This window comes from Diaporthe amygdali, assembly GCF_026229845.1.
Source record: "Diaporthe amygdali strain CAA958 chromosome Unknown NODE_43_length_333103_cov_65_012416, whole genome shotgun sequence".
NCBI classification, from domain to species: domain Eukaryota; kingdom Fungi; phylum Ascomycota; class Sordariomycetes; order Diaporthales; family Diaporthaceae; genus Diaporthe; species Diaporthe amygdali.
The window spans coordinates 41,496-69,242 of NW_026517063.1; the positions used below are offsets into that span (position 1 = coordinate 41,496).

At 53.3% G+C, this 27,747-nt stretch overlaps 8 protein-coding genes across 8 annotated transcripts; 5 read left to right on the plus strand and 3 right to left on the minus strand.

The window, feature by feature from the left end:
• Window positions 1-4,639: 4,639 nt before the first annotated feature.
• On the plus strand, window positions 4,640-5,827 carry J7T55_000014 (thioesterase family protein; the record flags this gene model as incomplete). Its single annotated transcript, XM_053134222.1, has 4 exons — window positions 4,640-4,728; window positions 4,919-5,206; window positions 5,396-5,454; window positions 5,610-5,827. The coding sequence occupies 4 exons, from the start codon at window positions 4,640-4,642 to the stop codon at window positions 5,825-5,827; spliced, it is 654 nt and encodes a 217-aa protein (XP_052987915.1).
• A 390-nt stretch (window positions 5,828-6,217) lies between these two features.
• On the minus strand, window positions 6,218-6,822 carry J7T55_000015 (uncharacterized protein; the record flags this gene model as incomplete). The annotated part of the gene is made up of 2 exons (XM_053134223.1): window positions 6,218-6,704; window positions 6,806-6,822. 2 exons carry the CDS (start codon window positions 6,820-6,822, stop codon window positions 6,218-6,220), a joined length of 504 nt encoding a protein of 167 aa, XP_052987916.1.
• Window positions 6,823-8,655: 1,833 nt separating this feature from the next.
• Window positions 8,656-13,936, plus strand: J7T55_000016 (uncharacterized protein; the record flags this gene model as incomplete). Its single annotated transcript, XM_053134224.1, has 2 exons — window positions 8,656-13,668; window positions 13,748-13,936. 2 exons carry the CDS (start codon window positions 8,656-8,658, stop codon window positions 13,934-13,936), a joined length of 5,202 nt encoding a protein of 1,733 aa, XP_052987917.1.
• Window positions 13,937-16,065: 2,129 nt separating this feature from the next.
• On the plus strand, window positions 16,066-18,534 carry J7T55_000017 (uncharacterized protein; the record flags this gene model as incomplete). Its single annotated transcript, XM_053134225.1, has 4 exons — window positions 16,066-16,128; window positions 16,194-17,189; window positions 17,238-17,829; window positions 17,888-18,534. 4 exons carry the CDS (start codon window positions 16,066-16,068, stop codon window positions 18,532-18,534), a joined length of 2,298 nt encoding a protein of 765 aa, XP_052987918.1.
• Window positions 18,535-18,718: 184 nt separating this feature from the next.
• J7T55_000018 (uncharacterized protein) lies at window positions 18,719-20,367 on the minus strand (the record flags this gene model as incomplete). The annotated part of the gene is made up of 3 exons (XM_053134226.1): window positions 18,719-19,334; window positions 19,392-20,110; window positions 20,173-20,367. The coding sequence occupies 3 exons, from the start codon at window positions 20,365-20,367 to the stop codon at window positions 18,719-18,721; spliced, it is 1,530 nt and encodes a 509-aa protein (XP_052987919.1).
• Window positions 20,368-21,639: 1,272 nt separating this feature from the next.
• J7T55_000019 (uncharacterized protein) lies at window positions 21,640-22,779 on the plus strand (the record flags this gene model as incomplete). Its single annotated transcript, XM_053134227.1, has 2 exons — window positions 21,640-22,269; window positions 22,516-22,779. 2 exons carry the CDS (start codon window positions 21,640-21,642, stop codon window positions 22,777-22,779), a joined length of 894 nt encoding a protein of 297 aa, XP_052987920.1.
• A 350-nt stretch (window positions 22,780-23,129) lies between these two features.
• Window positions 23,130-25,689, plus strand: J7T55_000020 (uncharacterized protein; the record flags this gene model as incomplete). The annotated part of the gene is made up of 6 exons (XM_053134228.1): window positions 23,130-23,149; window positions 23,215-23,411; window positions 23,474-23,976; window positions 24,076-24,286; window positions 24,983-24,996; window positions 25,159-25,689. 6 exons carry the CDS (start codon window positions 23,130-23,132, stop codon window positions 25,687-25,689), a joined length of 1,476 nt encoding a protein of 491 aa, XP_052987921.1.
• A 953-nt stretch (window positions 25,690-26,642) lies between these two features.
• Window positions 26,643-27,248, minus strand: J7T55_000021 (uncharacterized protein; the record flags this gene model as incomplete). Its single annotated transcript, XM_053134229.1, has 3 exons — window positions 26,643-26,728; window positions 26,793-26,905; window positions 27,100-27,248. 3 exons carry the CDS (start codon window positions 27,246-27,248, stop codon window positions 26,643-26,645), a joined length of 348 nt encoding a protein of 115 aa, XP_052987922.1.
• Between the last annotated feature and the right edge of the window lie 499 nt (window positions 27,249-27,747).

Genomic DNA, 27,747 nt, shown 5'->3' on the forward strand with positions numbered 1-27,747 from the left:
TCGCAAACCACCAAGGTACAGCACTAGACTATACTGCCATCTTATCGCACCGTTGCTTCAGCGAATGGCTATCACTTTTGTCTCCATCCTTACCACTTGAGAAACTCATGACAGCTTGCCTGCTGTGTGCATATCAAGAAAGTGTTTCCGCAGAGCAGTGGGTAGTCGGGATATGTTTGATGTCTAGCATGCATGTCTCCATACGAACAAATGGAGCCCATTCCTCCTCACAACAACTTGGATCGCTGAAACAACGCGCGTGCCACCACCTTGGACGTTGTTGGCGGCCTGTCTAATGTCAGGTACTCAGGCATCTGGGAGCTCAAGTCAGGCACCGCGCCGTCTCAAGCACTTGATCACTTGGAGCTCCTCCTCGTGACATTCGTCCCCTCTCCAATCGTTGTCGTCATGATGAAAGTGCCGTGACGACGGAAAAGCGGGTGCTCTGCTCTTGCGAGCATGCCTGGCATGTTGGACGTCGCCGATGGTGTCCCACTTTCCATCCAACTTCAGGTTTAACTGAAGGGAGCCCGTTGACCTGATGGTTTCACATCAATTAGATGCGAACTGTGAGTACCTCCAAGCCGCCTGTGGTTCATGATGGCGGTGGGTTCCGTAAATAGCCAGACTGGAGTCACACAGACCTGATTGGAGCTGAAAGCCAGAGAGACAGAAGAGGCAATCTTTGGGGGAGGGGGGAGGTCCTGAACGAGGACGGGTCCGTATCCAGAAAAAGCCAAATACCAGCCAGGGACTGCCGTGTACCTGTTGCACGCGTTGCGGCAGTCGCCCAGGTACAGTACGTACCCCAGGCATGCTCCTTGGTGGCGTACCAATGACGACATAAGGCAGCTTGCGGCCCCAATCTGGTCGGGCCTGCCTTGTGCAGACCCAAACTCAAAACCGCAGCAGCGTCACATCTCAATTCGGGGTGCTGGCCAATGACGAGGGCCCAGCGAGGCCAGGACCCCTATTTTCCAGAGCCCGCTGTTAACGACACCGCTGGGGAGGGACAAGCGACGCAGGGCGCCTGTCCCCCGCGCCAGCCGGTTCCTTCCTTATCACCCACCCCCACCTGCCACTCAAACCTCATCATCGTCATTGATGGGACTTTGGGGCTTCTAGAACCGAATCCATGAGCCCAGTCCTCGCCAGAGCTGTTTCACTCAGACCACCTCAGCTGCCAACAGGAAAGGGGGAAAGAGGTGCAGCCAGGCCTGCCAGGCTGCACGGCGGTGGTACTGCTGCACTGTATAGCAGCGAGTGTTTGTCAGAGCAAGCAACCATGCTGGGCTTCGCAGAGAGCATCGAGATGTGAGCGAGTCGAGTTCCATATTCGCCCGGTTACTCAGTCAACACTGCCAGTCATTCAGTCAGTCATTTCTATCCATTACGGATCCATTTCTTGTGGTCTCGAGCGGTCTTTCTTTGACCACAATGTGCGCCGCCCTCCAGGGGGGGCCACAACAATCTAATTATCGTGCGCACGAGGCTGCGTCACCAATAATGGACTGTTTGTCCATCAATAGCGTCCGCTCAGCAGCATAATTTGTACAGCACCCAGGAAAATGTCCACCCTGAGCCCCTGCCAAACTCTGTTTGAGTTGTTGTTCACTTTCCAATGCCATGGTAAAATACACGGCACTTCGGGAGATGCCAAGCTATAGTCTCCAGGGCGGGCAGGGAACTCGAGATCTCGTCGCCTTGGTCGGTTGGTCGCTGGCCTCCTCGTCTATTTGTCCACCACATCAGGCAGGTCCAGTCCTGCCAGGTCTGGTTGTTGTCGTCTGCAGGTCAGCTATTACCACAGCATTCCATGCGGTGGGGATTGATTTCCCCCAGGCTGGATGATGTGCGTGGGAGGTTCCACTCGCTTCCAAGTTCGATGCGATGTTCCACCAGTCCACCAGGAACTTGACCGTGGGGTCATCTTACCGCCGCATTCACGTGGCCGTAGCTCTCCCGTCTTTCCCAGACGAGCGAGCCCAGATTTCCAACTTCTCGGGGCTCCTTGCGGAACCGCAGCAAGAATGATCCACCTGGCTTCGACAGCCATGGCAGCCAGGCACGATGCTAACGAGGAACCAAAACCCCCCCTCGAACTTGCTTTAAGGTTTGGTCTGTGGAGGGCTCGACAGCTCGGCGCGAGGCTCTAGATGCCGATGCGATGCTACATTACGACGTATGCCGACAGACCACCACCCTGAAGGCTCGTCAGTACTGTACTGCTCCGCTGCGCTCGCGAACTACTGCTACTGCTGCTGTACGGACACGGCGCAGCACAGCAGTCCGCAGCATTGCCAGCAGAGCCAGTGCTGTGGTGTTGGCAATCGTCATCCCGCTTACCCTTCTCTCCACCACGAGCGTTCTGGATGAATCGAATGGGGGGTTTGTGACGACATCTCACTGCCCATCCCGTCGCACAGGGTAACTCCGGCGTTGCTCATCATTCATCTGAAGAGCTTTGATGCTTTTCGACAGACGAGCCTGCACTTGTTGATGTGTCACCTCTGAGGCGACAGTGCAGCTCACGCTGATCCAGGTCTGCACTGATTAGCCCCGTCACCCCGTCTACTAAGGCATGCAAGACCATGGCGCCTACAGTAGCAGGCAGATAGTCAGGGACAGCCCGACAACACAAACGCGCCTCTAAAACACCTGCCACGGAGACTCTGCTCCAAGCCTGTGGACTAAGACAGGAATGATCTGGTCGTGCTGTCGGTGGAGACTAAATTCTGACAGATTGGCTCACAGCCGCGGGAAGAGAGTTTGATTACACTCAGAAACTGGGAAAACTAACGGGACTTGGATTCCCAAACCATGGTATTTTCTGCATTTCCCATAGTTGAGCCAGGGTCTAGTAGAGTTCCGCTCGTCGGGATGGCGTGGTTCGTGATGGACAACGCGGAGCCAATGGATCCAGCGGAACCGCGTTTCGTCCGCCTCACTAACGATAGTCTTGATCTCATCACTTGCTCCAGGGCTCACAGAATTTGAGGGCTGTGCCAGGCAAGTAGACAAAGGCGCAGACAATACTCGTGTATGATCTTCTCCCGGAGACATAGACCCGGCCACGCTGCACGCGGTGTGTGAGGAGGATGGGGCGCAAACGCCCTCCTCCGCACATGTCAAGGTTTAGTGACGACAGGAGAGAATCTAGACCGCGACGGTTGAGACACCTGAGCTGCTGGTTCCGTCTTGGCAATCCTGCGTTCCCGGCCTCCAGCAGCCTTTTGGGCCGTGGAAAGGAGGTGGTGTGTGTGGATTGTACTGCGAAGAGTTTTTTTTTTCTTGCCCTTGCGCAAGTCCGGCTCCGCGGTCGAAGCACCGCAGCAGGCAACTTGACTCGGAGTCATCAACATAACCTCTAGGGCTGCCTTTTCTTTCTCACGGTCCTCACCGCCCAGGGGCTGAACAGGTTTGGCTGAGGTACTATAGTAGGTAGGATGGCTTGTCGCGGGAGGGTCTCTCGGAAGGGTCTGCGGAAATCACATCACCCGCTTTTGTGCCTTTTGCCCGGGCAGCATGCATCTCCAGTCAATCAGGCCGCTGGAGAATAAGGTCTCGAGAGGCTGTCACGGGTTTCCATTCTGACGTCGCTAATAATAGATGGACCTGGTCAGAGCCGCCGCATCTGTTTATCACAGACGAACTGCCAAACGGGTGACTCCGCAGCAGCAACTCTGATCACAAAAGCATTTATGGTCGGGCTGGCCGGCCCACGTACCTGTTTGCATGCAATAAATATATGCACGAGATTAATATTGGCTCTTGAGAGGTATGTGAACCTGCTAACCTATGTTCATGCAGACAATTATGTTACATACTGTACCATAGAATGTATGCGAACCATCCCAGGGACCGATTCCCCTGGATCCCACGTACCTGGGATCTGGAGAGAATAAGTTGGCCGGATCTTGGTGCTCACTCAGTGAATGCTCCCCAATCTTGGTCCTGGGAAATGGTGCCTCGGTTTCCGGGGCAGCTCGTACCCCAAACCCCCATCCTTAAGTATGACACCCATGCGTTGCTTGGTTTCCGTGGAAGGAACTGCCTCCAAAAACATCGAAACTTGGCAGTTGGCAGACAAATGCAAATATTAGGATCAGGCGAGATATCCAAATATTGAAACATTGGCGGACGAAAATACCACCACGGCACAGAGTACCCCTTCCCCCATGTTGCGCGTCGCCGCTGTCGTATGACTCGTCTCCCGTCATCAGTATACGTGTATACCCCGTCGGCAAAACGGAATTAATCTCGCCAGAGCCAGGACCTGCGCCTGTCACTGCTGCTTGCTGACGAGCAGACCAAGATATAAATCAAGAATTCAAGTTGGACGCCCCCTGCCCCCGACTGACACCTTCCTTGCCTTGCCCTTGCTTGCCGTGGCGGCGGGACGGCGGGTTACGGCTGAGCTCCGGGGTTGCGCGTGACTCTGGCAACCTCGCCCTTCTGCCCCCCTGGTCCGTCCAAGATCAACAATTCCCCGGGCCGAATCCGTGACCGGGGTGCCGGCATTTCATCTGGGGACCACCGCCACGAGCGCCTGTGACGAACGGCCGCTCCACAGGGTACAGCAAAGAGGGCGCCGACAAGGCAGTACATTGATCAGACGGGTCGGTCACACGCCGCCACCATGTCGCCTCCCAAATCAATAGAGAAGACCCTCTCGAGGGAAGAGAACAGGCGCAGGGCCATGGCCGCCGTGCAGGCTATTTTCGATCGGTATGGCGGCCCCCAGTGCATCGCATCGCATGGCACCGCATTGCATCACGTCGCACACACCCATCCATGACAAACCACTCGCGCACAGAGCAGCCCCTCGCTTCCTTATGAATTATCATCAGCAGTATCGGCTGCCTCATGATGCCCGAGTAGACCCGCACCGCTAACACAGTCTCCTCCCACCCATCAGGTACAAGCTCGTCCAGGCCGGTGTGGGCCTGCCGGCCTTCGACAACGCGACCATGGCCAACTGCACCGTGGTGGACGCTTCCATCGGCCCGCCGCACGCCGTGCCCACCAACGCGGCCGGCCTGCCTGCGCCGGAGGCGGGCGTCAGGGCGTCGTGCACGACCAGGCTGCTCATCGGCGCCGAGCTGGGTAACTACAACGGCGTCATGCATGGTGGTGCCGCCGGGGTTATTTTTGATATGCTCACTACGATTGCGCTGGGCCCGGTCGCGCGGCCCGGGTTTTGGACGTGAGTGTCCCTCGGCTGGTTTTCGCCCGCCAATCTCCTTTGTCCTCGTGTCTTTTGACGCTCGCTGGCGGGACTGGGTTGGGCGAGATGGGTGAGCGCGGGTTCGTTAGGGACTGAGGCATGACGAGCTGGCATCTGTGACGGCTATTGAAAGGTCGTGCTTGATACTGATGATGTTCCTGGTTGTAGATTCTTGGGCGGCGTGACGCGCACGCTGAATATCAGCTATCTAAAGGCTGTGCCAATCGGTAAGTGGATAGGTCACCTTGATCTTAAGCTTCAGCACCGGGTCAGCGCCCCCGCTGGCTGAAGCATTGTCTTCGCTGGGCCTTCTTGCGAGAGCATATCCCGACCTGGCATGGCACGGCGCGGCATAGGGAATACCTCCTCTAACTCCACGCAGGCACGACTGTCATCGTCCACTCCTATGTCTACCAGGTAGGCAGGCAGACGGCTTACATCAAGGGATGGATGACGAGCGAGGATGGCAAGACTACGTATGCGGTCTGCGACCACCACAAGATCCACGTGCCTACGCCGGCGGGGCACTTGAAGCTCAAGGTTCCGTGGGACGAGCAGTGGGACGAGGATGGAAAGGAGAAGACGGCATCCAAGTTATGATATCCAACACCACAGTGCTGCTGAAGAGTCGGCCTCTGGTCATCTTTAGAGCGTGCCGGTAGGTTTGTTGCTCGAGCATTGGCCAGAAAGCAACTGCACATAGACATGTCCACAGCTCATTGCACATTCATATGGCCGTTACGTGACTGGGTCTACCGCTTCTTTGCCGTGGCAATTGAGTGCGCTTTCATACGATAATTTTATGAACAAAAGGGTATTATGACATCGTGGCTTCCCGTTGGCCCTCCCAAGATCCGGTAAAGCCAGACGTATGTGTTCCGTTGCTCCAAGCAACAGAGCCCGGGATGCCAAAGACCAATGGAGGCACAGAAACCAGGCTATGCATTTTCTTTCCAAAACCAACCAGCAACTCGTCACGACATGCACTGATCACAGCCGGATATAGACGTCCAGACACTCTATCCTCCATTCCCTCTTGCCCAGCAGTGTCCTCAACCACTCCATTCCTATGCCCGTCCACTCGCTCCTCGTCTGGGCGACCTGCTCGACCGCGGCACCCATCATCGCGTTGGCCGTGGCGTTGACAGTGTCCTTAGCCACGAGGTAGGTTGCGTTCGCAGTGGCCGACATGTTCTCCATGGCAGACAGGGCGCCGTCGTGGCTGCAGCCGCCGGCCTCGGGGCACGTGAAGGAGGCGGTGCCGTCGGTGAAGTAGGATACGCCCGGGCGAGGCTGGAACCAGTTGGAGCTGAAGTCGAAGAAGCAGCGGTCGGACCAGTTGCACGAGGTCATGAACAGGATCAGCAGCAGGAAGGAGCAGTAGATGCAGGGCCGGTTGAGGAAGTATGTGCAGACGAAGAAGAGGAAGATGAAGGCCGGGGAGGCGTTGGTCGGGATGAATAGGAGGGGCAGCCAGCTACGAACACGCGCGTGAGGTCAGCTTGGGTTTCACTTGTGAGTCTGAAGCGGGGCGAGGTTCTGAAAGGGGACGAGGGGCCAGGACGATCTTGGGTATACCTTCGTAAGCAGAACATGATGCCGGCTCGCTGAGGAACACTATATGAGGAGGGAATTCGGGTGGGATGTTGCAGTCCCTGCGTGGGTTGTGTACACTATGTGTGCTCGGTTCACCGTGACAGGCTCGAGACCCGGATCATGGCAGGAAGCAGGTAAGCTGGGCGTATGTTGCGGAATATGCAGTTGGGTCGATGTCAGGTAGGTAGATAGGAGTAGAGGGTAGGTGGCGTGGGATTCGAGCGCAGCGCAGGCGGCAATGGAAATCGAGAGCGGGACGTGGCTGGCCAGAGGGTGAGGCACAGAAAGTGCAGTACAAATACAGATGGATGGGTGGAGGATTAAAGAGCCTGTCGAGACGGGCAATATGAGGCCGCGAGGCTGTATTCTATTAAATGCGCGCTTTGTATGCTGCGGGAGTGTGGAATGCTCTCGGGCGTGTTCCTAGGGGAGGAAGAAGAAAAGACGTTGGTGAAAAGACAGACAAGACTGACGTCGGGGAGGATGGCGATGCATTCGGATTCGGCGCTTTCCTCTGGGCAAGTCGAGGGGGATCTAGCCCATGCGCGCCAACTAGCTCGATGGGGGAGACTCGCTCAGCGTCAAGAATATCTGGGCCGAATCTTAGTTGCACAGTAAGCACCACAACCCAGGGACTTGGGCACTTTGGTGAGCTTAGCCGAAACGGTCCCGCCCAACGGCAGACCGGAGACTTTCAGAAGCACGAGCCTAGAAGCAGCAGCGTCTCCGCCGTTTCTTTCGCATAGCTATAGTTGGAGAGCATTGGGTTCTGATTCAACATCAACAGATGGGAAGGCAGCCAATCTGCCTGTCAGACGAACACCAGACGACATACGACAAGACAACAGACAGATAAACAGACAGAGAGACAGACAGACAGACGAACAGATAGACAAGGCTTTGGGATTGGAGGCTGGTGTCCAACCACTCGACTGGTGCAGCGTGGCGGGCGTGTTCTGTTGGTCCAATTGCCCCATCTTTTACATGACCCTGTCACTGTCACTGTCACTATCACTGTCATGTCTCCCTCTCCCGCCCTCCCCTCTGCTTCTTCTGCTGCTGCAGCTGCACAAGCTACAGGCGACAGGTGAGCTGTCAACCCAACTCCAGGGCTGCCGGCATATGCCAGCCACGTACCGTACCTAGGTAGGTAAAGTAGATACTAGATAGACTACCTGGCTCCCAATCCTGGTAGACCGACCACCTGGGCTGGACTGCGCCAGAGCCTGAATTGAACGCTTGGGCCGACAAACAGAGAAGGGGGAAAAAAAAGAAAGCCGACCTCTCGCCCGTCTCCTCTCCACTCTTAATCACGCCTCGCCTCTCCCTCACCTCACTCACCTTGCGCCGACCTTTCCCCCTCCGCGTCCGCGTTCGCATTTCCTTGAGGTGTCACCATCAGCACAGGCCGTACTCGGTTGGTGGTGTTCGAGGAGTCTGGTCTCGCACTTTTGGAATTGCCGATCGAGGTTGGTTGAGCCGAGCTCGCTCGTTACGCAAGCAAGCGTAATAGGGCTAACCTGGGTGTCCGTGTAGTGGTAACACCCTTGCACACCCCAGCATCATCGACCAACTTTCCACTTTTCTTTTTCGCCCAGCCGTGACTTTTGAGCCGCAACCCAATCCCTTCAAACAAACGGAAAACCCAACAGCATCATCCACTCGCGCCCATCAACAACTCCCTCCCCCCTTCCTCCATCCCCACCCCAAGACCTGGCCTGGACGGAGCTGTAAAGACGACATCGGGGCTGACCGACTCCAACTTCGGATCACTCTCACCTCGCCCTGGTGCTAGCCACACCATCAGCTGCAGTCCAAGCTCAAGCTCAATCATGGCTAGCTACGGCGGAGGTGGCGGAGGCGATGGCTCGCTCAATTCTCTTCTCGCCCAGCTCCAGCGCCAGCACTCGCACCACTCCCAGCAGTCCAGCGGCAATGAGAACATCGATCCATCTGCTGCATCTCAGTACCAGCAGCACCAGCAGCAGCAGCACCAGCAGCCTTACGGCTATGATCTGCGCTCTCAATTCAACCCGTACAACAGCAGCCAGCAAGCTCCCCAGTATCACCACCACCACCAGCAGCAGCACGTAGACGAAACGCTCCCTTCTCAAGACAGCACCGACTACAACCCTCCTGCCGCTCCGACCCCGCCAGCTGGTGCCATGTACGCGTCGCAGCATCCCCCCGGATTTGCCGCGAGACCAATTGAAGGTGGCGACGATCGCACCTCGAGCTTGTTGAGCCTTCTGAAATTGAACAGCGGCTCAGGTGGACAGCAAGGCCTGTCGCAGCAGCAGCAGCAGCCACAACACCAGCCATCGGAACAGCTTCACCGCGAGTCCCTCATTCGTCATGCCTCAAACCAGCAGCCCAGCACCATTCATGCCCCCGCACCGTCCTCCGCCGATCCCACCGGCCTGCTCGCTGCACTTATGAGAGGCAAGTTCCAGGACGATGAGACCAGGTCAGAGCACTCGCCCAAGCCTCAGCCTCAAGAGCCCGCGACTGAAACCACCTGGAACACCGCGCCCCCGCCCGAGAACACGCAGCAGTACTTGCTCAACTTGTTGAACCGACCCAAGCCTAGCCAGAGCGACGCCCGTCCTGAGCCTCGCGCGCCCAGCGACGCCGACCACTCGGCCAAGATCGCCTCCCCCGCAAGCGAGAAATCCAACAAGCAGGACATTGCTACTCTCGAGCGGGTCCTGTCCGACTCCTCTCATCGTGGTGGCAGTGGTCCTGCTGTCCCGTCTGCGGACTCGTTCGAATTCGTCTCGCAGGACGCCGTCCTCCCGCCGCAGCTCAAGTTCAAGCCTTCTCCGGCTCCCGCACAATCCAGTAGAGATGGCACCCCTCCTACAAAGTCTGGGATTTTCAACTATACCAATCCGTTCGACGAGCTCACTGCTTCCGTGTCTCCTCACAATCGAGCCAACAGAAAGTCCACAACGCCTGGAGCGTCCGCTTCTCCCAGCATCCAGGGTCAAGCCCCAGGACTGGTCCAGATATTGAAGAAGCCCGGATCAGCCGGCGGGCCGGAACACAAGCGCCTGTCAAGCTCCAACAGTCACCTGGAAGGTCGCGAGTCTGTTCGCCGAAAGGTGGATGCCTCCAGCGCACAGGATCACCATGGCGAACCCTCTTTCCCAGACCGCGAGCCCGAGGCTAAACCCAAGGAGACAGTGGCTGAGGCTGTTAGCGACATCGCCAACCAGGCTGATCTGCAGGCACGCGAGGCGATCAGTCGTGCTGAAGATGAGCAAGCGCAGGCTAGGATCACCCAAGATCTCAAGGAGCTGATGGCTGCTCAAACGGATAAAGAGTTTGACAAAGCAGCTGCCCACGCGGCTTCAGACATCAAGGATGAGCTCGAGAAGGAGCAGAACAGGGATGCCCTCGAGGACGCATTCCGTCCCGAGTTGGCGAAAGTCGTTCGAGACATCATAGATGACGCCGCCCAGGGCCCTGTCGCTGACAGCTGGGAGAGCGCCGAGGCCGAAGACGAGATCGTCGTTATCGAAGAGACTACGAGCCCTGTCAAGGTCTTCAACTTCCCCATGAAGCCGTGGATCTCCATCTCGATCCAAGAAGGCGCCAATGACACTCGCCCCGTCTTCCGCGATGAGGCCATTCTCGACATTGCTCGGCTCAAGAAAGAGTTCGACCAAATCGACCGTAACCTCGTGGCTGCTTCTGAAGCATATCTGGCGTACGGCATGTCTAAGGCTGGCGGTCTCCGCGTAATTAGGCAGGACGATGGCCGTGATGCCAAGTTGTTTGCTGATACGAAGGATCGCATTTTCAACCTTGCGATTTCTTCCACCCCCGCAGACCAGGACATCACCCAGAAGGAGGCAATCGTTGGCACCGGTATCAGTGGCACGGTCTACTGGGTCCAGGTCAGGGACGGCGAGAAAGACCACCTGGACGACGCGCATCTAGAGCAGTATGGATTTGCTCTGCCACCAAGCAGTGCCCAGGAGGGCGGAGACGCCCCGGGCGGTGTTTTGAAGACACGCGCTCGCACTTCTACCAACCACCCAGAGTACTTTGCTGTCGGCCGTGGCAAATCCATCAACATCATCTGGCCATCGTTTGTCTTGCAGAGAAATCTCATCAAGCCCGGCCATGACCGCGTCGTCGACACAGACCGACTTGCTAAGGAGTGCTCCCTGAAAATCAATACTGGAAAGGCTGGTAAGGACTTCACTTTCAGTCAGGATGACTCTGTTGTTGTCTCACTCGACAAGTCGGGCCGCGTCAAATTCTGGGATGTCCGTGACCTGACGGCCCCTGACGAGGAATCTGACCCTCGCAACCCGATGCCAGCACACACTTCGGCCGAGGTTAAGGAGCCTCTGATGACTCTAACTACAACACCAGAAGGTGAAAAGGCCTGGCCCACTTCTGTGTTGCTGTTGGATAAGCTCCGGCCGTACCAGAAGCGCACCGCGCTGCGCTACTTGATCGTGGGTATGAAACAAAACCACACGTTGCAGCTCTGGGATCTGGCACTGGGCAAGCCCGTCCAAGAATTCAACCTGCCTCACAGCAAGGAATCCGACGCGGTTTGCAGTGTCATGTATCACCCCCCGTCAGGTATCATTGTTGTCGGCCACCCGACGCGGAACTCCGTCTACTTCCTCCACCTTTCGGCGCCTAAGTACGCGTTGAAAAACAACCCGTCTCAGGTCGACTACATTCAAAAATTGGTGGCGCAAGACCCCTCAATCCCCACTCCTGACTCTACGGCAGTCATCAGTGGCATGCGGGAGTACTCGTTCGCCAACAAGGGAGTTTTGCGAAGCCTCTACCTTCTCCAGAACCCCGCTTCCTCCAGCGAGGGCGCTGAGGCTACGCTTTTCGAGCTCTATGCCATGCACTCCAAGGGCGTGGCGTGTCTTTCCATCAAAGCGTCAGAGCTTGGATGGGACGAGGACAACAAGGTCATCAACCCTGTCGACGCTACTCAAGCCGGCGTTGTAACAATCACGAAGCTGAGGCCACCGCCGCCCCAGCCCCAGAATCAACTTCCCGAGGACGCAGCAACGCAGCCCGCGATTCGGCTCGCTGTGCGACCAAAGGAAACGGCCGCTGAAGCCGCACCGGAGTCATCGGCGCGGAAGGTAGCCACCCCACCGAAGCACAAAGAGGCCAAGGAGGAAGAAACTGCGGTGCCAGCTCCTGCTGAAAAGCCTGACAAGAAGGGCCGAAAGAAGAAGGCTGCTGCTGAAAAGGCTGCCGCCCAGGCTGCCGCGTTGGCTGACCGTGAACGTGAAGCTGCCCAGACTAACGGCCACCCTCCCAAGGTCGTAGCTACCACAACCCACGAGCCAGCCAAGGCCACGAAATCCACTCCTTCCTCAAGTTTCTCGCAAGAGGTCGACACTCGCATCAACACCATGGAGAAGCGCCTCGTTGAGAATATTGCGAGCTCGTTCCAGGCCGGACTGTCTGGTCTCCGTCAAAATCTCGACAAGGATGCCAAAGCTCGCGACGGCCAATTCGAAGGCAGCCAGCTCAAGCTGCTTGGTATGGTCTCGGAGGTTCTTAACGAAAACTGCCAGGGTGTGCTCGCCAAGATTATTGAAGAGGAGATGGAGAAGTCCATCGCGCCTAGAGTCGGAGAGGTCGTCACTCGCACCGTGTCTGCGGAGCTTGGAAACAGGCTCGGCAGTTCTGTCTCGCAGTCTGTGCAGAAGGAAATGCAGCGCGCCCTCCCGCATGCGATGGACCAGGCTCTGCGGAAGCCCGACCTGGTCAAGTCCATGACCGACAAGATGGTCCACACACTCTCTGCCAAGATCGATGAGCAGCTTTACGCAGTCCTTGATGATAGAATCATCCCTCGATTCACCAAGCTGGCTACCGAGGCTGTGACAGCCTGCGGCAAGGAGATCTTGGTGAACGTCAACAACCAATTCAGTGCCATTGAGCAGGTACGCCTGAAAGACATGCAGAAGTTTGATCAACTCGTTGCCCTCAACACCAACATGTCAGAAACTCTGAACACCTTGGTCACCGCCCAGGCGAGCTTCCAGGAGGAGATCTTGAGGCTTCAGACCGAACTTGTCAAGCAGCAGCAGCGGAAGGTGTCACCACCGCATTCGTCTCGCTCTCGACAAATTGCGCAGGAGAGTCAAGGACCGGGCAATGGCGCATACCACAGCCCTTCTCACAGCCAGTCTCAGGCTTTGCAACACGTTGCCCAAGCAGTCTTGCCTCAGCAGCACTACGGCAGCCCCCAGAATGTGGCACAGCAGTATTCCAACGCGGCTGCAGCTGCGGTGAACTCGCCGCAGCAATGGGCACCTGCGAGCTCCATTGTCTCCCCACCGCATCAGCACCAGCAGTACCCCAATCAGCCTGTGAACCCCAGCATTCTTTCTCTGCAGCAGTCTCAGCAGTTTGGGAGCCCGTCCAGTCAGCAGTCCAACCAGATCTCTGGCCAGCAGCAAATCCAGCAGACGCCGCAGCAACCACAGTCACTTGCCGCATCGCAGCTCTCCGGGTCCCAGGTTGTATTTCAACCCACAACCAAGGACAACCGCGAGCGTCTGGACCTCGAGCAGGCTTGTGAACGTGTGCGCAACTACATGGCCCAGGGCAAGTTTGATGACGCAGTTATGACCTGGATCCAGGACACCCGTAACGAGGAGGAAGTCTTCTCGCAGGTCCTTGCCAAGTACGATGCGACCTTCATCCAGAACCTAAACCCGCTGCTGCTCTTGACGGTCGCGGCGACCGTCACAGCGAACCTGGAGAACCCACAGCTGCTGCACACCAAGCTCGGATGGACGGAGGTGGTCCTGGTGACCTTCTTCGAGGCTCTTCCCCGAATTGTAAGTACTGCCACAATACGGCCTCTTTCTTCCGTCATCACTTTCGCTTGGGCAAGAGCTGACCACACTCATAACTTAGGAGGGACAAGTCCGCGAGATAACACCAAAGGTCATGTCGCTGCTCAAGGGCCGCCTTGAACACATATTCCTGCGCCTCAGCAGCACGGTTCCCAGTGACCCGGCTCTGAGGAATATCTCCACCATGACGAACCTCACGCAGCGGATCACAGACACCATGCGACCTCTTACCGCTAGTACGTCATACTAGAAAGGATCAGAAAGCTACATCTGTTTGAGCTGCCTGATCTTGTGAGGCTTGGAAGTTTAAGGTCGACCCGAACAAGACTTGATGATTCGTCCATGGCCGATTGGGACCATGTCGGAAAACGGACAGCACGAGTGAGGGGTTTGACGGAAGCCTTACCCTTGTGCTCACCCTTGTGGCATTAAGGATATTGTTTCGTTTGTGTACAAACATAACCAAAACATACATACGGGTGGTCAACGGGTTTGGGACCGGGGCTGAACGAATCAGGAAAAAGGATACCCACAAAGCTACTTTGGGGGATAAGGAAGATTTTCTTTTCCCGCGAATCTCGTACATATTTGGCTTGGCTTGGCTGGAAAGTGGAGACAAGGAAGAAATAAGGGTGGAAAGGAAGAAGGAAAAACACGCGGGAGGATCCGAAAAGCTGCTGGCATGAACGCAGCTGTTGGTTGATCACGTCTGCTACGATTCGATAGCGCGTGCATGGGAGGCTCGACTTGGAGAGGCCATCCAGGACCACCAACCGGGTAATACTGGTCCTTTCCTGGCTTGGTTCATACATAGTCCTGTCTTTCCCCCCAGTATTGTCTGGTAATTCTGTAGCATTGGGAGTAATGAGGAGGGAGAGAGATTTCCAGCCATCTGTCTAATTTTGTCCCCTGTCATCTGGATTGACGTGTGATTCCGTGAGGCCTGTAGTGGCACGAAGCTGAGTCTTCTTCCGCCTATGTGCCGTTGTGACCAGGAGGCACTGTAGTCTTTCCGAGCGACAGCCATGTCTGAAACATTGTCTCACATGATTTCACGAGGCGATGTTGACCATGGAGACTGCTATCGTGGTGTATCATCCAGGTCGACAGGTGTCAACGCTCGTTGGCTCCTGATCCCTCGCAACCTTCAAAACTCCGACTCCCTGGTTGATGGTGTTGTTGTGACTTCGAGGCATAACATCCTATCCTCAGACTGGAAATTTGACATTAAAACCTATCGCTCATCGTCTGAATATGAGGCGAATCTGGTGGAGATCACGTGAAAAACGAGCTGTGGTCCGCATTTCCAAATGTTCGGAGTCTTTCTGTGGGACGGGTTCATTTGCAGCCTATTCTCCGAGAGCTTGTCCGACCATGGATCTGACCCCTGTATAAACTAATGCAACGGTATACCCAACCAAGAGAAGCAGATCAGACCAGGTTACAGTTCAAATGAAGACGAGAGATTCCACCACGTGCCTGACGATCATCACCGTATGTGCACAGCCAGAGATGCACTTCCAACGTACAACATATGAAAAACATCCAGGAACTACTATGCACAGAAATCAACAGAAACTTGACTGAGTTCAGAAACGGTCTTTGACCGATAACTTTTGGAATGGGTCACATCCGCTGGTGCCTCTTGCACAGCTCAATCAAGCCCCTCACCAAACACTATCCTCGATCGTGACCAGCTTCGCCCATTTGCGCTGCGAATTGAGTTTTGATCCCGCACACGACGCACCATGCTGCAATGCAAGTTTCCCATCACAAAGCCCGTCAGCAGCGACAGGACCACTATTTTTATTCGTTTTGTATCTTTGCCAGTGGCCATGACCGCTTCTCGCACACCTCCAAATACGTCACATGAGGTGGCCTCTGGTCACGAAGGACACTCGGAAGCAGGGTTGCAACCCACGTTACATTGCTCAGATGATAGTTCGCACACTTACGCGGGGCATATCTGCCTGCTTCACCTGCCTAATACTGAAGCTCATCTCTTAAGATGACTCCGCCCCTTCGCTTTTCTTCAGTGTCATTTTCCCGATTCAATATGCAGCCAGCGCTGCATATTCCTACAGATGTCACCTGCCCATTCATAGACATGCTTACAGCCACGTTGTGACCCACTGCCCCTGTCGACCCATGCGTCTGCCGGCTCTATTCACACGGGCTGGGCTGTCACGGCGCTGTTCTTGTCAGTCTGCACATTGGCGAGCTTCTTCATCGAACGAAGTCGTTTGTAGTTGACGAAAAGCGCGGACATATCCGTTGGCCTGCTAGCATGAAGCTCAAACGTTGCTGTGCCCCTTTCGTCGTCCCATCTTTTACTCTTCTTGACTTACAGCGATCATGCCGCTCGTTTATACTATCATCATGGCGGTCTTGTCATCATCCCTGGTGACTGCTGCGGACTTGACCGACTATGTGCTACCAAGCGTGAGTCCTTCATCTCGGGGGTACACTGGTGAGCATCATTATCATGAGCTGACCAATGAACAAAGACTGGTCAGGCGAATGGGGGCAATACCTTTCCGGGCGTGAGCTGGCCGTTGGGCATAGTGAAACTTGGTCCAGATCTGTACGACGGATCTGACGCGTATTCTGGCTATAGACCTACCGGCAACTTTACTGGCTTCTCCATGCTTCACGAGAGTGGGACAGGCGGTGCGCCCAAGTACGGCGTAGTCTCGCAAATGCCGGTCCTGGGAACCGTCATTAACCCGCTGGCCGACCACAATGACACAAGATCTTCCCCTGATGTGAGCCAAGTTGGGTACTATCAATCGTTTTTGGGATCTGGAATCACGGTGGAGTTGGCAGGCACCGAGAGAGCGGGCTTTTATCAGTATACGTTTCCGGAGACCAACCAGACGAGAAATGTCATCGTCGACGTAAGCCATGTGCTGTCGAGCTACCGCGGCATGGGGCTCCAGCAGTCCTACCTAGGAGGCAACATTGAAGTCGTTGACGGGGATACGAACCAAAGCTATTACAAGGGCTATGGTTCTTACAACAATGGCTGGAATCGAGCACCAAAGTGGACAGTCTACTTCTGCGGGCACTTCGACCCTGCTCCATCGACATACAAGACCTTCCTCGGCACTGGCAACACCAACAGCACTCTCCTTGAGTATCCTGCTGGTGATAATGTCACATCAACTTCGCGTCTTGGTGTTTCCTTCACATTCGATGAAAGCAAAGTCACTTCGAGGGTTGGCGTATCCTTCATTTCCACGGAACAAGCCTGCTCCAACGTCGACTCGCAAATTTCCACGGGGACAACTTTGGAGAGCCTGAGAGAAAGAACCAAAGATGCATGGAACAGCAAGGTCCTGTCCAAGGTGACGACTACGGATACGAGGAATCCGACTGATTTGCAGCTACTATACTCATCACTGTACCACATGAGCATAATCCCGACCAACAAGACGGGGGAGAATCCTTTGTGGGCTTCCTCGGAGCCATACTATGATGACATCTTCACACTTTGGGATCTGGTATGCCAAGACCAATTCTACATCAAGGCCGAGAGCTGACTTCCACAGTTTCGTTGCAGTACTGCTCTGTTCCATGTCATTCAGCCTGTGGCATATGAGGAGTACATTCGCTCGCTCATCGACGTTTGGAGAAATGTGGGTTTCATGCCCGATGCGCGCTCGTCTTTCTGGAATGGGGCGACCCAGGGCGGCTCGAATGGCGACAATGTCCTTGCAGACGCGTATGTCAAGGGCGTACGGGGCAAGATTAATTGGGAGGATGGTTATTCTGCAATGCTCACAGACGCAGAGGTGACGCCGCCCAACAACAACGATCCCCGTGATCCCACTGGGTCTACCAGAGAGGGCCGAGGGGCTCTGCCGGACTGGCTTGAGTATGGTTTCATCACTCCGTCCTTTGGCCGCTCCGTCAGCCGCGCAGTGGAATATTCGGTGAACGACTTTGCTGTCTACACTGTCGGACATGGGTTGGGCGATGAGACTGCATCGACGTATCTGAAACGAAGCCATAATTGGAGAAACCACTGGAATCCCGACGCCAAATCCCTCGGCTTCTCTGGATTCGTTGTCCCACGGAACCTCACTGGTTTCATCCCGCAGGATCCTCTAAGCTGCGGAGGCTGCTACTGGGCTGACTATTGTAAGTAGTCCGGGAGGTTGTTTCAAGACGGCTCAGGTTTTCACTAACAGCGTTAAAGATTACGAAGCTTTGCCTTGGGAGTATTCCTGGAATGCCCACCACGACATCGACACACTGATATCATACTGTGGCGGAGAGGCAACCTTCGTTAAGCGCCTCGAGAAGATGTTCGAACCAGGAGCATACCCTGCGGGCTCATTCGACGGGATGATCTTCAACCCTGGTAACGAGCCCTCATTTACGACCCCGTACCTTTTCAACTTTGTCAATCGCCAAGATCTCACCGTCTACTACACACGCAAGTTCGCCAAGGCCTATTATTCTCCAACCCCTACCGGTCTACCGGGTAACTCAGATGCAGGTGCAATGGAGACCTGGGTGCTATGGGTGATGCTTGGCTTGTATCCCATGACTGGCCAGACCACTTTCTTGGTAGGGAGTCCCTGGTTCCGCGATCTTACGATCGATCTTGGTGGTGGGAAGAAACTGGAGATATCAACCAGCGACGGAAGTGAGACGTCCTACTATGTTCAAAGCCTCAAGGTGAACGGAGAAAAGTGGAACAAGTCGTGGGTCACTTGGTCCGACATCTTTGAGAAAGGCGGAACAATGGACTTTGTTTTGGGACCTAATCCGTCCAATTGGACGACTGGTCCACCGCCACCGAGCCCTGGGACCGAGGCCGCTGCTCAACGGCCCAGGTGAAGTCGGCTTAGTTGTGCTACCTTGAGACGTGTGCTCACGGTGAAGATAAGGTCGTCTTCTATAGGAGGTGTAGATAAGAAACGCTGTCAGATCGAATGACACATATACAAAAGAGCCAGGTTAACGTCCTCCGCATGCGAAGACTATTGAGTGGCCACAAAAATGAGGCTCAGTCAATAGCACTTTATGCACCGTCTTCCCCTAGGATTTCATCAAACCTCCTCTGCACGTCTTTTGGATCCCAGTGATCAATTAATTTCCTCACTTTGGTCTCTTCCATTCGCTTCTGCACGAAGGATTCCATCTGGTCTCTTTCCCTATCGTTCAACAAATGGAGTCGAGTAGTCCACAGCTGTGCCCTTGGCAGACCGTCTGGCCGTTTCCCAAAGAACCTCTCGTCCAAATACTTCCAATAGATCTGGTCAAATGCCCAAGTCTTCCGTATAGCATAACTCAGCCAGAAACGCCCCGTTTCCCAGCTCTCGCGCATATACCTTGAGAGAGCCATGCCGTGAGGGAGGCGTAAAGATACAGGGTCGACTTTCTTCTCTACCTCCTCGACGGCCTCGAGCCATGTCTTGACGCGTTTCTCATAAACTTTTGTGAAGCACTCGAGCCCTCCGTCATCGTAGTTATGGGGATTGTCCAGACAAAGCCACCAGGGCGGATCAAGAGCAAATTGTGTTGGCCCAACGTAAGTGAACTCCCAGTCAACGATGCCAACGACCTCGTCCCCTTCGCTTAGAAGCACGTTACCTGGGCGAAGGTCGTCACACCAAAGAACGAAGTCTTCCGAGCCGCTAGGTGCCGAACACAGCGCCCGTGAACGTGCACAGGATTCTTTCGATTGGACGGACCAAGAGTCCTCTTCGAATCCAAATTGTGACAGCTTGCCTTCCTTGGCTAATCGGTGAAATATCAGACGAGAAACATACTTGTTTCTGCAATCGTTGGCCGTGATAATAAAGTCATTTTGTTGGAAGAGCAGCGGCGCTATATGCATTCTGGAGCAGGCTGTATACCATTCGTCTGCTGTGGAGTATGTTTCATCTTTGCGCGGTAATGCTGATCGTGGAATGTTTGACAGCTCAATCATTTGCTGCATGTGAATTGTCAACGGCCTTGTTTGGACGACATATGTGTTGTGTTTGAGGCGAGCCAGTGTGCCAATACGAGGGAAGCGGTGAGGCAGCAACTGAAGAAGGTAATGTGCCATTTGCATATCCAATGCTTTGAGTTCATCCCTAGGTATTTGATTATCCAGGATATGTCGAGCTCCTCGGGTTTTGTATCGCTTGTTCAGTCTTGAAGACATACTCCAGAAATGTTCAATGCGTTTCATGATGATATGTGGCCCAACTTCTGGGGTCTGGTGCGATAGACCATAATGAAGGACCGATGCAGTCGGGATTGATGTCCGATCTTGCAGAAACTGGGCAATGACACACTCTCCAGCGGTCTTCTCATCAGCAAAAGCAACATTAGCGTTTGGTACTCTCAAGAGACGCTTAGGTGGAGAATCATCCAACGCCAGCCCGTATATCACGTTGTAGCTGCCTCCGATGACTGGCGGCACCTGAATCTGGGTTAACAAAGGTTGTTATCCCAAAAGCCACCAAACTGTCACCGATGACTTACGATTCTTGCATCGGTTTTGCCAAGCCTATCTATCGCAAGGCTTTCCAAAAGATCACGAAAGACCTGGCGGCCGAATTCCTTGTGGCTAGCCTCCAACGCTGCTTCTGCTCTATCATATTGCATATCATCTGGAGCAGCCCATGGGATGTCAGGATCCTCACATCTTGGGTTGATTGAATCATTGATGTCAGACATGGTCGAAAAAGAATTAGTGGCAGGCCTGCTGAGGGGGGGGCACCTGATGAGTTGCGTAGGGGCTGTGCTGAACGCAGTTTAAGCCACAGCATTGAGCAGCAGCAATAAATAAAAGAACAACTTGCGGGCTCTGCATTAGCTTATAATCTTCACACCGTTGCTTTCATTGGTTATTCGTAACAGGGGTTATGTGCAATTGGAAACCAGAGGGTGAAGGCCCCCGACTCACCAACATGCATACGCAAAACTGATAGTTCCACCGAATTCCCCTGCCGATGCAGATTGCGGTCTTGGAAAAAGAATTGATCGCATGTGTCTTTTGAGACTTGACACCTCAAAATTTCTATATTTAGGATGCTTGGGACAACGAGGGCAGGGCTTGTCCAGCCTCAACCAGCTTCAAGGAGCGGCTGGCTGGCACATTCTTTGGTCCCTCGTTTTACTAACATCTGCCCCCAATGGGGGCCACACCCTCCAGCCAGCAATCAGAGCGTTCTCTTGGACTTCAGCTGAGGAGGCCACCATGCAACCAACTGTACTTTTGGCATCTGTTAGTAGTTAGCAAAACTGCTGGGCCAACATTGCTGTCCTCAACCGGCCAAAATCTGACACTTGTTTCGGGCGGCCACTGGACAGGCAATGAAGAGTCTCTCAGCTGAAGGGAAAGAGACCAGTTCGGCAGGCCTTAAGGTTTGGCTTCCCGTACCAGAGGGAAACACACACTAATTGAGAAATTAGCCAAGTGGTATTTACTGTGACTCGCAACCAAGCGTTGTACATCATTTCGAGTTGTTGTTATTTCTGCAACCAACAGTGGGCCGTTGTTCATGTGGTGTGGTATGCGGCCTCTGTATCAAGCCAGAAGACATGACCTGACAAATTGGGAAGGGAGGGGGGATTTTCTCTGAGGTAGTGCAAGTCAGTGCTGAAAAAGGAAAGACTTATATTATCAGAACAGTGCGAGGAATAATATAAATTGGACGAATGCTCAAACGTTACCGTAATTCTTTGCAAGAGGCTTCGTTCACCACCATCACTACTTACTGATAGCAGTTGGCTGGATCAATTGTGTTGGTCAATATCACATTCATTATAATCTTTTCTCACGAATCGTTCAATACCCTACAAGTACCAAGTCCGAACCCAAGCTATCCTTGGATTTACTCATTTCAGTGTACCAAGATTGTCTTGATTGTGCTGGCCACAATTCCCGGGTCTGCGCTAGATTTTGCTAACTCTAAGGGCAAGTGAGATACAAAGACTCCAGCAACGATGAGTACCTCCAGCACTTCGAAGCCAAGCAGCGTTAGGACCTCTAAGTCCTCCAACTCTACTAGTATACGCTCTAGTAAGAAGTCCAATGGATCCCGAGCATCTTACAGCAGAAGCTCGACCGATAATCGATCTGCTACGCTGGAGCGGGGCCAGAATCAGCATCAGTGGCGGCAAACTGCCACATTTGGTGGCACTATACTTGATCAGACCTCGGAGAAGAACCGTCCAGTTTCTCAGGCCCCGTCCTCGGGGCGGAATTCCCAAGAGACTTCTACATCGCTTCCGGTTCAAAATTCGAAGAGTTCCATCCGCACTGGAAGCAGTGGAAGCTCCTCGATGAGGTCTGGAGACGATGAAACTGACGGATTCACTGCCCTGACTCCCCGTGTTCAAAGTGAAAGGAATGCAGCAGCTGATCGAGCTAGACGCCAGGCATTGGAACTGCAGAGGCAGGAAGAGCAAAGGCAAAGAGAGCGACTGGATCGAGAGAGGGCGGAGGAGAGAAGACGACTGGGTGAGCAAAAACCGGTAGACGTTGGGAAGGCATCTACGGCGCAAAAGAGTTACCGTGTGGCCTGGGAGCGTGCAGAAATGGAACGACTAAGCCAGAATGATTCGGGCTATGCAGTAAGCTTCGAAACTGGCGAAAAGAGCCAGGAGGAAAGAGTGCGCAATCGTGGCAAAAGGATGAGACCTGAAGATCGCCCAGGCAAGTGAGATGGGGCCAAGCTCGAAATTATTTTGATAGATTCATCGTAAGTCACTCATCAATCGATTCAACCAGTCTTCCAGTCATGTGATTTCAGCTCAACAACAATTTTCTTCAGAGAGCACTCCCCCATCGTCCGGCAATACGAAATGGACCAGACATAGCGTTGCCCTGCTGTCCCAAAGGAGCACATCAACGATTTTCAAGCACGAGCTTCATTTGACCAGCCCAACTCACCATCATCACCATTGAGATACCATGAGTGCGATGAGTGGATTGCAGGCATGGCCCATGTAGACATCGATGCCATGCTCATGAGCTGTGGGCCGGTGGAGCGCCCGTCAACCTTACACGAATACGACTCCGAGTGTACCTCAACTCCACTCCTCACTCCAACTGCTGGGAAACAAATTCGGTCGCTGGTGTAGACTGTAGACAACTTGGACTATCTTCTCGGCTCATTAGTCCGGTCCACGGCTTTCGCAGTCCCAATCCATGCTGTAACCCACTTGTTCAAGCTCCGCCTACGCAGGGGAGATGTTCTTTGTGGCCGAATTTCATAGGACGCCCAGGCGCTCTCGGAGACATGGAGCAACATCAAGCCGCCCGTGATTAGAAATGCGAAGTTCTTTAGTAATGCAAACTTTTATATATATTTTATCATCGGCGAAAATAAATACAAAATCAGGGAATATAGTGATGTAGTTCTATTGGCACCAAAACACCGTATCGATTCACCTGCATCTTTCCAGTCCAAACAGTCTATTTTCTCTTCACCATGGCTCCCAAAATCTTCATGTATGCTCTTTCAAGTCTTTATGGCTAATTGAAAACATTTCCACAGGCCTGCTAACATTATATAGGACAGGCGTTACAGGATACGTTGGTGGAACTGTTTTCAATACCCTTGTGACAGCTCACCCGGACTACAACATCACTGTGCTCCTTCGTGAACCGAAAGCGTCTTTCTATGAGAAATACCCTAGCGTGAAAGTCATTCAAGGGAATTTTGAAGACTTCCAAGTATTGAAAGATACTGCGTCGAAGGCAGACATGGTCCGTATGTTCAGACAGTATCAAAGAAGACCTTCTGTGGAAAGTTGCTAATGGGATTGACACAAGACCACGGCGACTCCGATCACGAGACTGCAGTCAAAGCACTTCTTGCAGGAGTGACTGAACGTGCTGCTGCGTCTCTGCCAGCTTTCTACATCCATCTAAGTGGCACAGGTATCATCGTTGAGTGGGACAACCTCGGTGAACTACACCCCAAGGTATGGTCTGATATCGATGATATCGATGCCATATGGTCCTTTCCAAGCGAGAAGCTCCATCGTAATACTGAGAGCCTAATCCAAGAAGCTTGGACAAGCCACGGGGACAGGCTAAGGACTGCGATTGTTTGCCCGCCAATCATCCATGGCAGAGGGACCGGGACTGGCCGTATCGACGGCGGGTTTTACACATGGCTCTACGATGAGAGCGTTAAGAAAGGGGCGACATTCTATCTAGGCTCTGGTTCCAATATATACTCCAGGGTACATGTCGCCGATGTAGCTCAGGTCTTCCTGAAGCTCATCGAGTCTGCTGCTAGAGGTGGACAAGGCGCTGACTGGGGTCGTGAGGTATGTATACATCTAATACTCTTCGTTCAGTTCGGAAGAAACATTTTCTGCCAGCGCTGGAGCTGTGCTATTCTGATAACACCGTCTCCTGCCACACAGGGTTACTATTTTTTGACCAGCGAAGAAATATCGCAAAAAGCAATCGCAGAAGCCACTGGGAAGATTCTAAAACGAAAGGGGTTGATCGCAACCGAAGAGGCGAAGCAGGTGTCCTTAGAAGAGTTGGACTCCATGCTTGGTCACATCCCGTTTCCGGGCGTCGCCCGTCTCCTCTTTGGATCAAACTCACGATCCAGCCCCGATCGTACAAGTAAGGTGCTGTCCTACGAGCCCCGAGGGCCGAGTTTCTTGGACAGCCTCGAAGACGATTTGGCAAGAGCCGCGCAGTGACACCATCACCGAGGGCCTTTTTTAAGCCAGAGGCTGCTTTAAGATCAGGTGGACCGGAATAATACACGACTATCCAGAGAACGCCTCGAGCCTTGTGCACTTGAGTTGGTTCTTGGTCAACCGTGTTGAGACAGGGATACCTTGGGCGTGGCTGGGCTGGAGTTCGCATGTTGTCCAATAAGATGAGAGTACGCTTCACATCATCCGGTAGGTCAATCCACCCGTCGCGTCCGGCACGCTATGGTACCTAGGTAGGCAGGCAGCCTACTGGCTTTTCAGAATGTTATTTTCTACGCTCTTGCGCTGGCGCATCTTTTTCCCCCTGTGATGGAACGGATCACACCCAACAACAGATTATCTATACACGATATCACCTAGACTCTGAACGTCGCGTCCAGAATGTTCTCAATTGCACACTTCCACTAGCTCCAAGACTTTCACGTGCTTGAATTTATTCGGACGTTTACAAATAGATAGTCTTGCGTAAGTTCGACAACTGAATAGTCAGGCGCCTCATCACGATATCCCACATGGTGGGAGGCTGCAACAGGCGTCTTTGCTGCCGATGGTTAGCAGCGCAGACACGTGACAGTAGTTCTTTCTCGTGACATTAGAGTCTTTGGAACGAAGGTGCGTCTCCTTAAGGCGGCTTCTCTTGCGCTTTTTCTTTCAGTGAGCGCCATTAATGCCAGTCACATCACCGATACATTACTGACTGTTTAAGAAGAGACGACAGATCAGTCTAAGCAACTCATTTTCAACTTCATTACCCAGGTCACCAGTCGTGCGTAGTACTTCGCAAGAGCAACGAGAGCCGTCATCGAAGTGCTCGAGAGGTACAGCTACATTAACACCAATGCCCACGACACGGCCCTCAACAATATTACTACCGTCGCGTCAATCACCTATTGCCATTACGGCACCATCAGTCAAGGCGCAACCGGGGGTCAGACAGCAGAGATCAGTGTAGATGCCGGCCACGTCGAGATCAAGAGGCCTGCTGCCCTGGTACACAATATGCCTCATCTGTCCGATTGGGATATTGGCATTCACGACACGCACGCCGATAGAAATAGTTTCGACAATCGTGCTTTCATTAGCAGTGAGCTACATTATTGGATGGTTGGAAACCAGACGAAAGACGTCGCCTTTATGATCTATGACGACGGCATACTGCAGAGATCGCAGACCTGGCAGACTGCACACAACGTGTTCGCCGTAGCACAGAGGACTCCCTTCCCTCGATATCCTGGCCATGCTCTTCCATGCCATTTTGCCGGGGTCGAAATTTCTGGCGGTCGCTGTCGTGACGCGGGAACGTGAAAGCCGACCATAGGTTCAGTTCGAGGGCGAACAGCGATTCCTATCCGAGGCTCTGAATGCTGCATTGGTGGCTTGGCTCCTACCTCTTACGTGGCGTAAGGCTTCTTCCTTTGCTGATATTCTAATCATCTAACCAGTTGTTATAACCTCAAGTGTACTGTGGTCTCTACTAATGTGTTTGAAATACAGTGGAACTCATTTCATCTTCAGTATCTTAATACGCTTCGATTGTTGAAGAAGGAAACGATGGGTAGCGCAGCCTCAATATCATTCACTATAGAAAATTCTAGCCCGTCTCATTGGGGTGTGAACGATATCAAGCATGTCATACGCTGATCTCAACGTTGGTATGCCACCATCATTAGCGGCAAAGATAACAGACAGAAACGTCGACTCTTATACTTTGTCTCAACTTCGGAAACGGCCTGAGCCGGCATGAGCCATCAGCGGTGGCGAGCGGCATAGAGTCCATGTATGTACATGAATTATGAATATGTCATTATTATTTTTGAGCCAACGACTATTGAAACGAGGCTGAAAGGTCCCCCATCTAGAAAGGTCGGCCTTAGGTCTCCGTGGTTGCTGCGGCTGGAAAATGCTGCATGCATTGAGGGCTTCGACAAGGCTCAGGGATCTCTATTTGGTCAGACGTCCGACTCTCCTTTGCCTTTATTTTTCTACTACGTCTCTGGACAGCACGGTATACGGTTTTAGGAAGCCCAGGTTACGCCAAAAAGACACCCAGGTTTTGCATTTCGGATGTCAACGTCAAATACCAATCCTAAGATACATAGTGTTCACCAATAAAACGTTCAAGCAAGCTGTAATAAAGACTGTGGGTCCTTCAACCACAACAACTTTCCGCATAAATTGTTGTAGTGGTGCGAATTGAAGTCACATTGCTGCTGAAATAAACGTAGACGTAAGTCCCCAATACATGTTGCCTAAAGCCTTCAGTCTTGCATATCTAATATGCGAGCTGAGTCAAATTTCCACTGCTCTCGTAACCACACTAGCAGACTAGACGTGGAGTCGAACTCTATTTGTCCTGTGAATGGGTTAACAAGGCCAAGCTATCCAACAGCGAACAGGCAAGAACTTACGAGGCAGTTGGAGCAGCTGCAGTCCGAACCGCATGAACAACCCTTCCCAGTAGACGAACATCCGCAGTCCATGATGATATTTCCAAATGGAGGAGCAATATTTTTCGTATTGACTTGAGAGGGTCAGAGGATATTCAAGATGCGATGTTGAGGGTGGTTATATGTCAGATGGAGATAGAACATGCCGATGGCCAATGTTGGGCCCCTCCCTATTTATAACATCAGCCAGATCCAGACCTTCATTAAGGCCCAGTTGATATCACATTTCGACTAAAACTCAGTTATACGCTTGAATGTTAACGAGGACCAACCATTGGTTCCGCAGTATAAGGTTGAGGCTAGACCGTCGCGCTGATCAACGCGAGACGTCGCTGTTTCCCACAAAGTCTGCGAAGTCTGTGCGGATGAGGTGGACGTTGCATACGCGAAGCGGGGCGGCTTGACAAGATTCGTCATGTCGAGCTTGTTGTTCCGGTGTTCCCAGTATCTGAACCAAGCACGCATTGCTTCCTAGCTTTCCTTCACAAGCACGTTCCTGGTCCTTGGCATGCTGGGCTCATGTCGCAAAGTGGCTTTCAACGATACTGTTTGGCTTCTGAAACTTTACAAAACTGATAGGGCGAAAGTTTCCGACACGCGGTGGTATCTATGGAGTAGGACACAAACTCAAGTTGGGATCTTCCAATGGATGGCAGAAATACCGAGAAATTCCCTAGAAAGGGACTGAAGACAGATGCCTGCACTCCAAAATATTGAACAGAAATTACATATTCATTCATGTCGTTCATATATTTGTGCTCGTCACTCGAGGTATCGGTGCGGGTTCTTCAAATACGGATCTCGGTCACCTTCCCAACTTAGTCGAAGTGATCTAGGTGAAGGCATGGACTTCGGATTCTCTTTTGCATCGTTTATGTACGCAATGAAATCTGCCGGTGGGATACCGCACATGAAG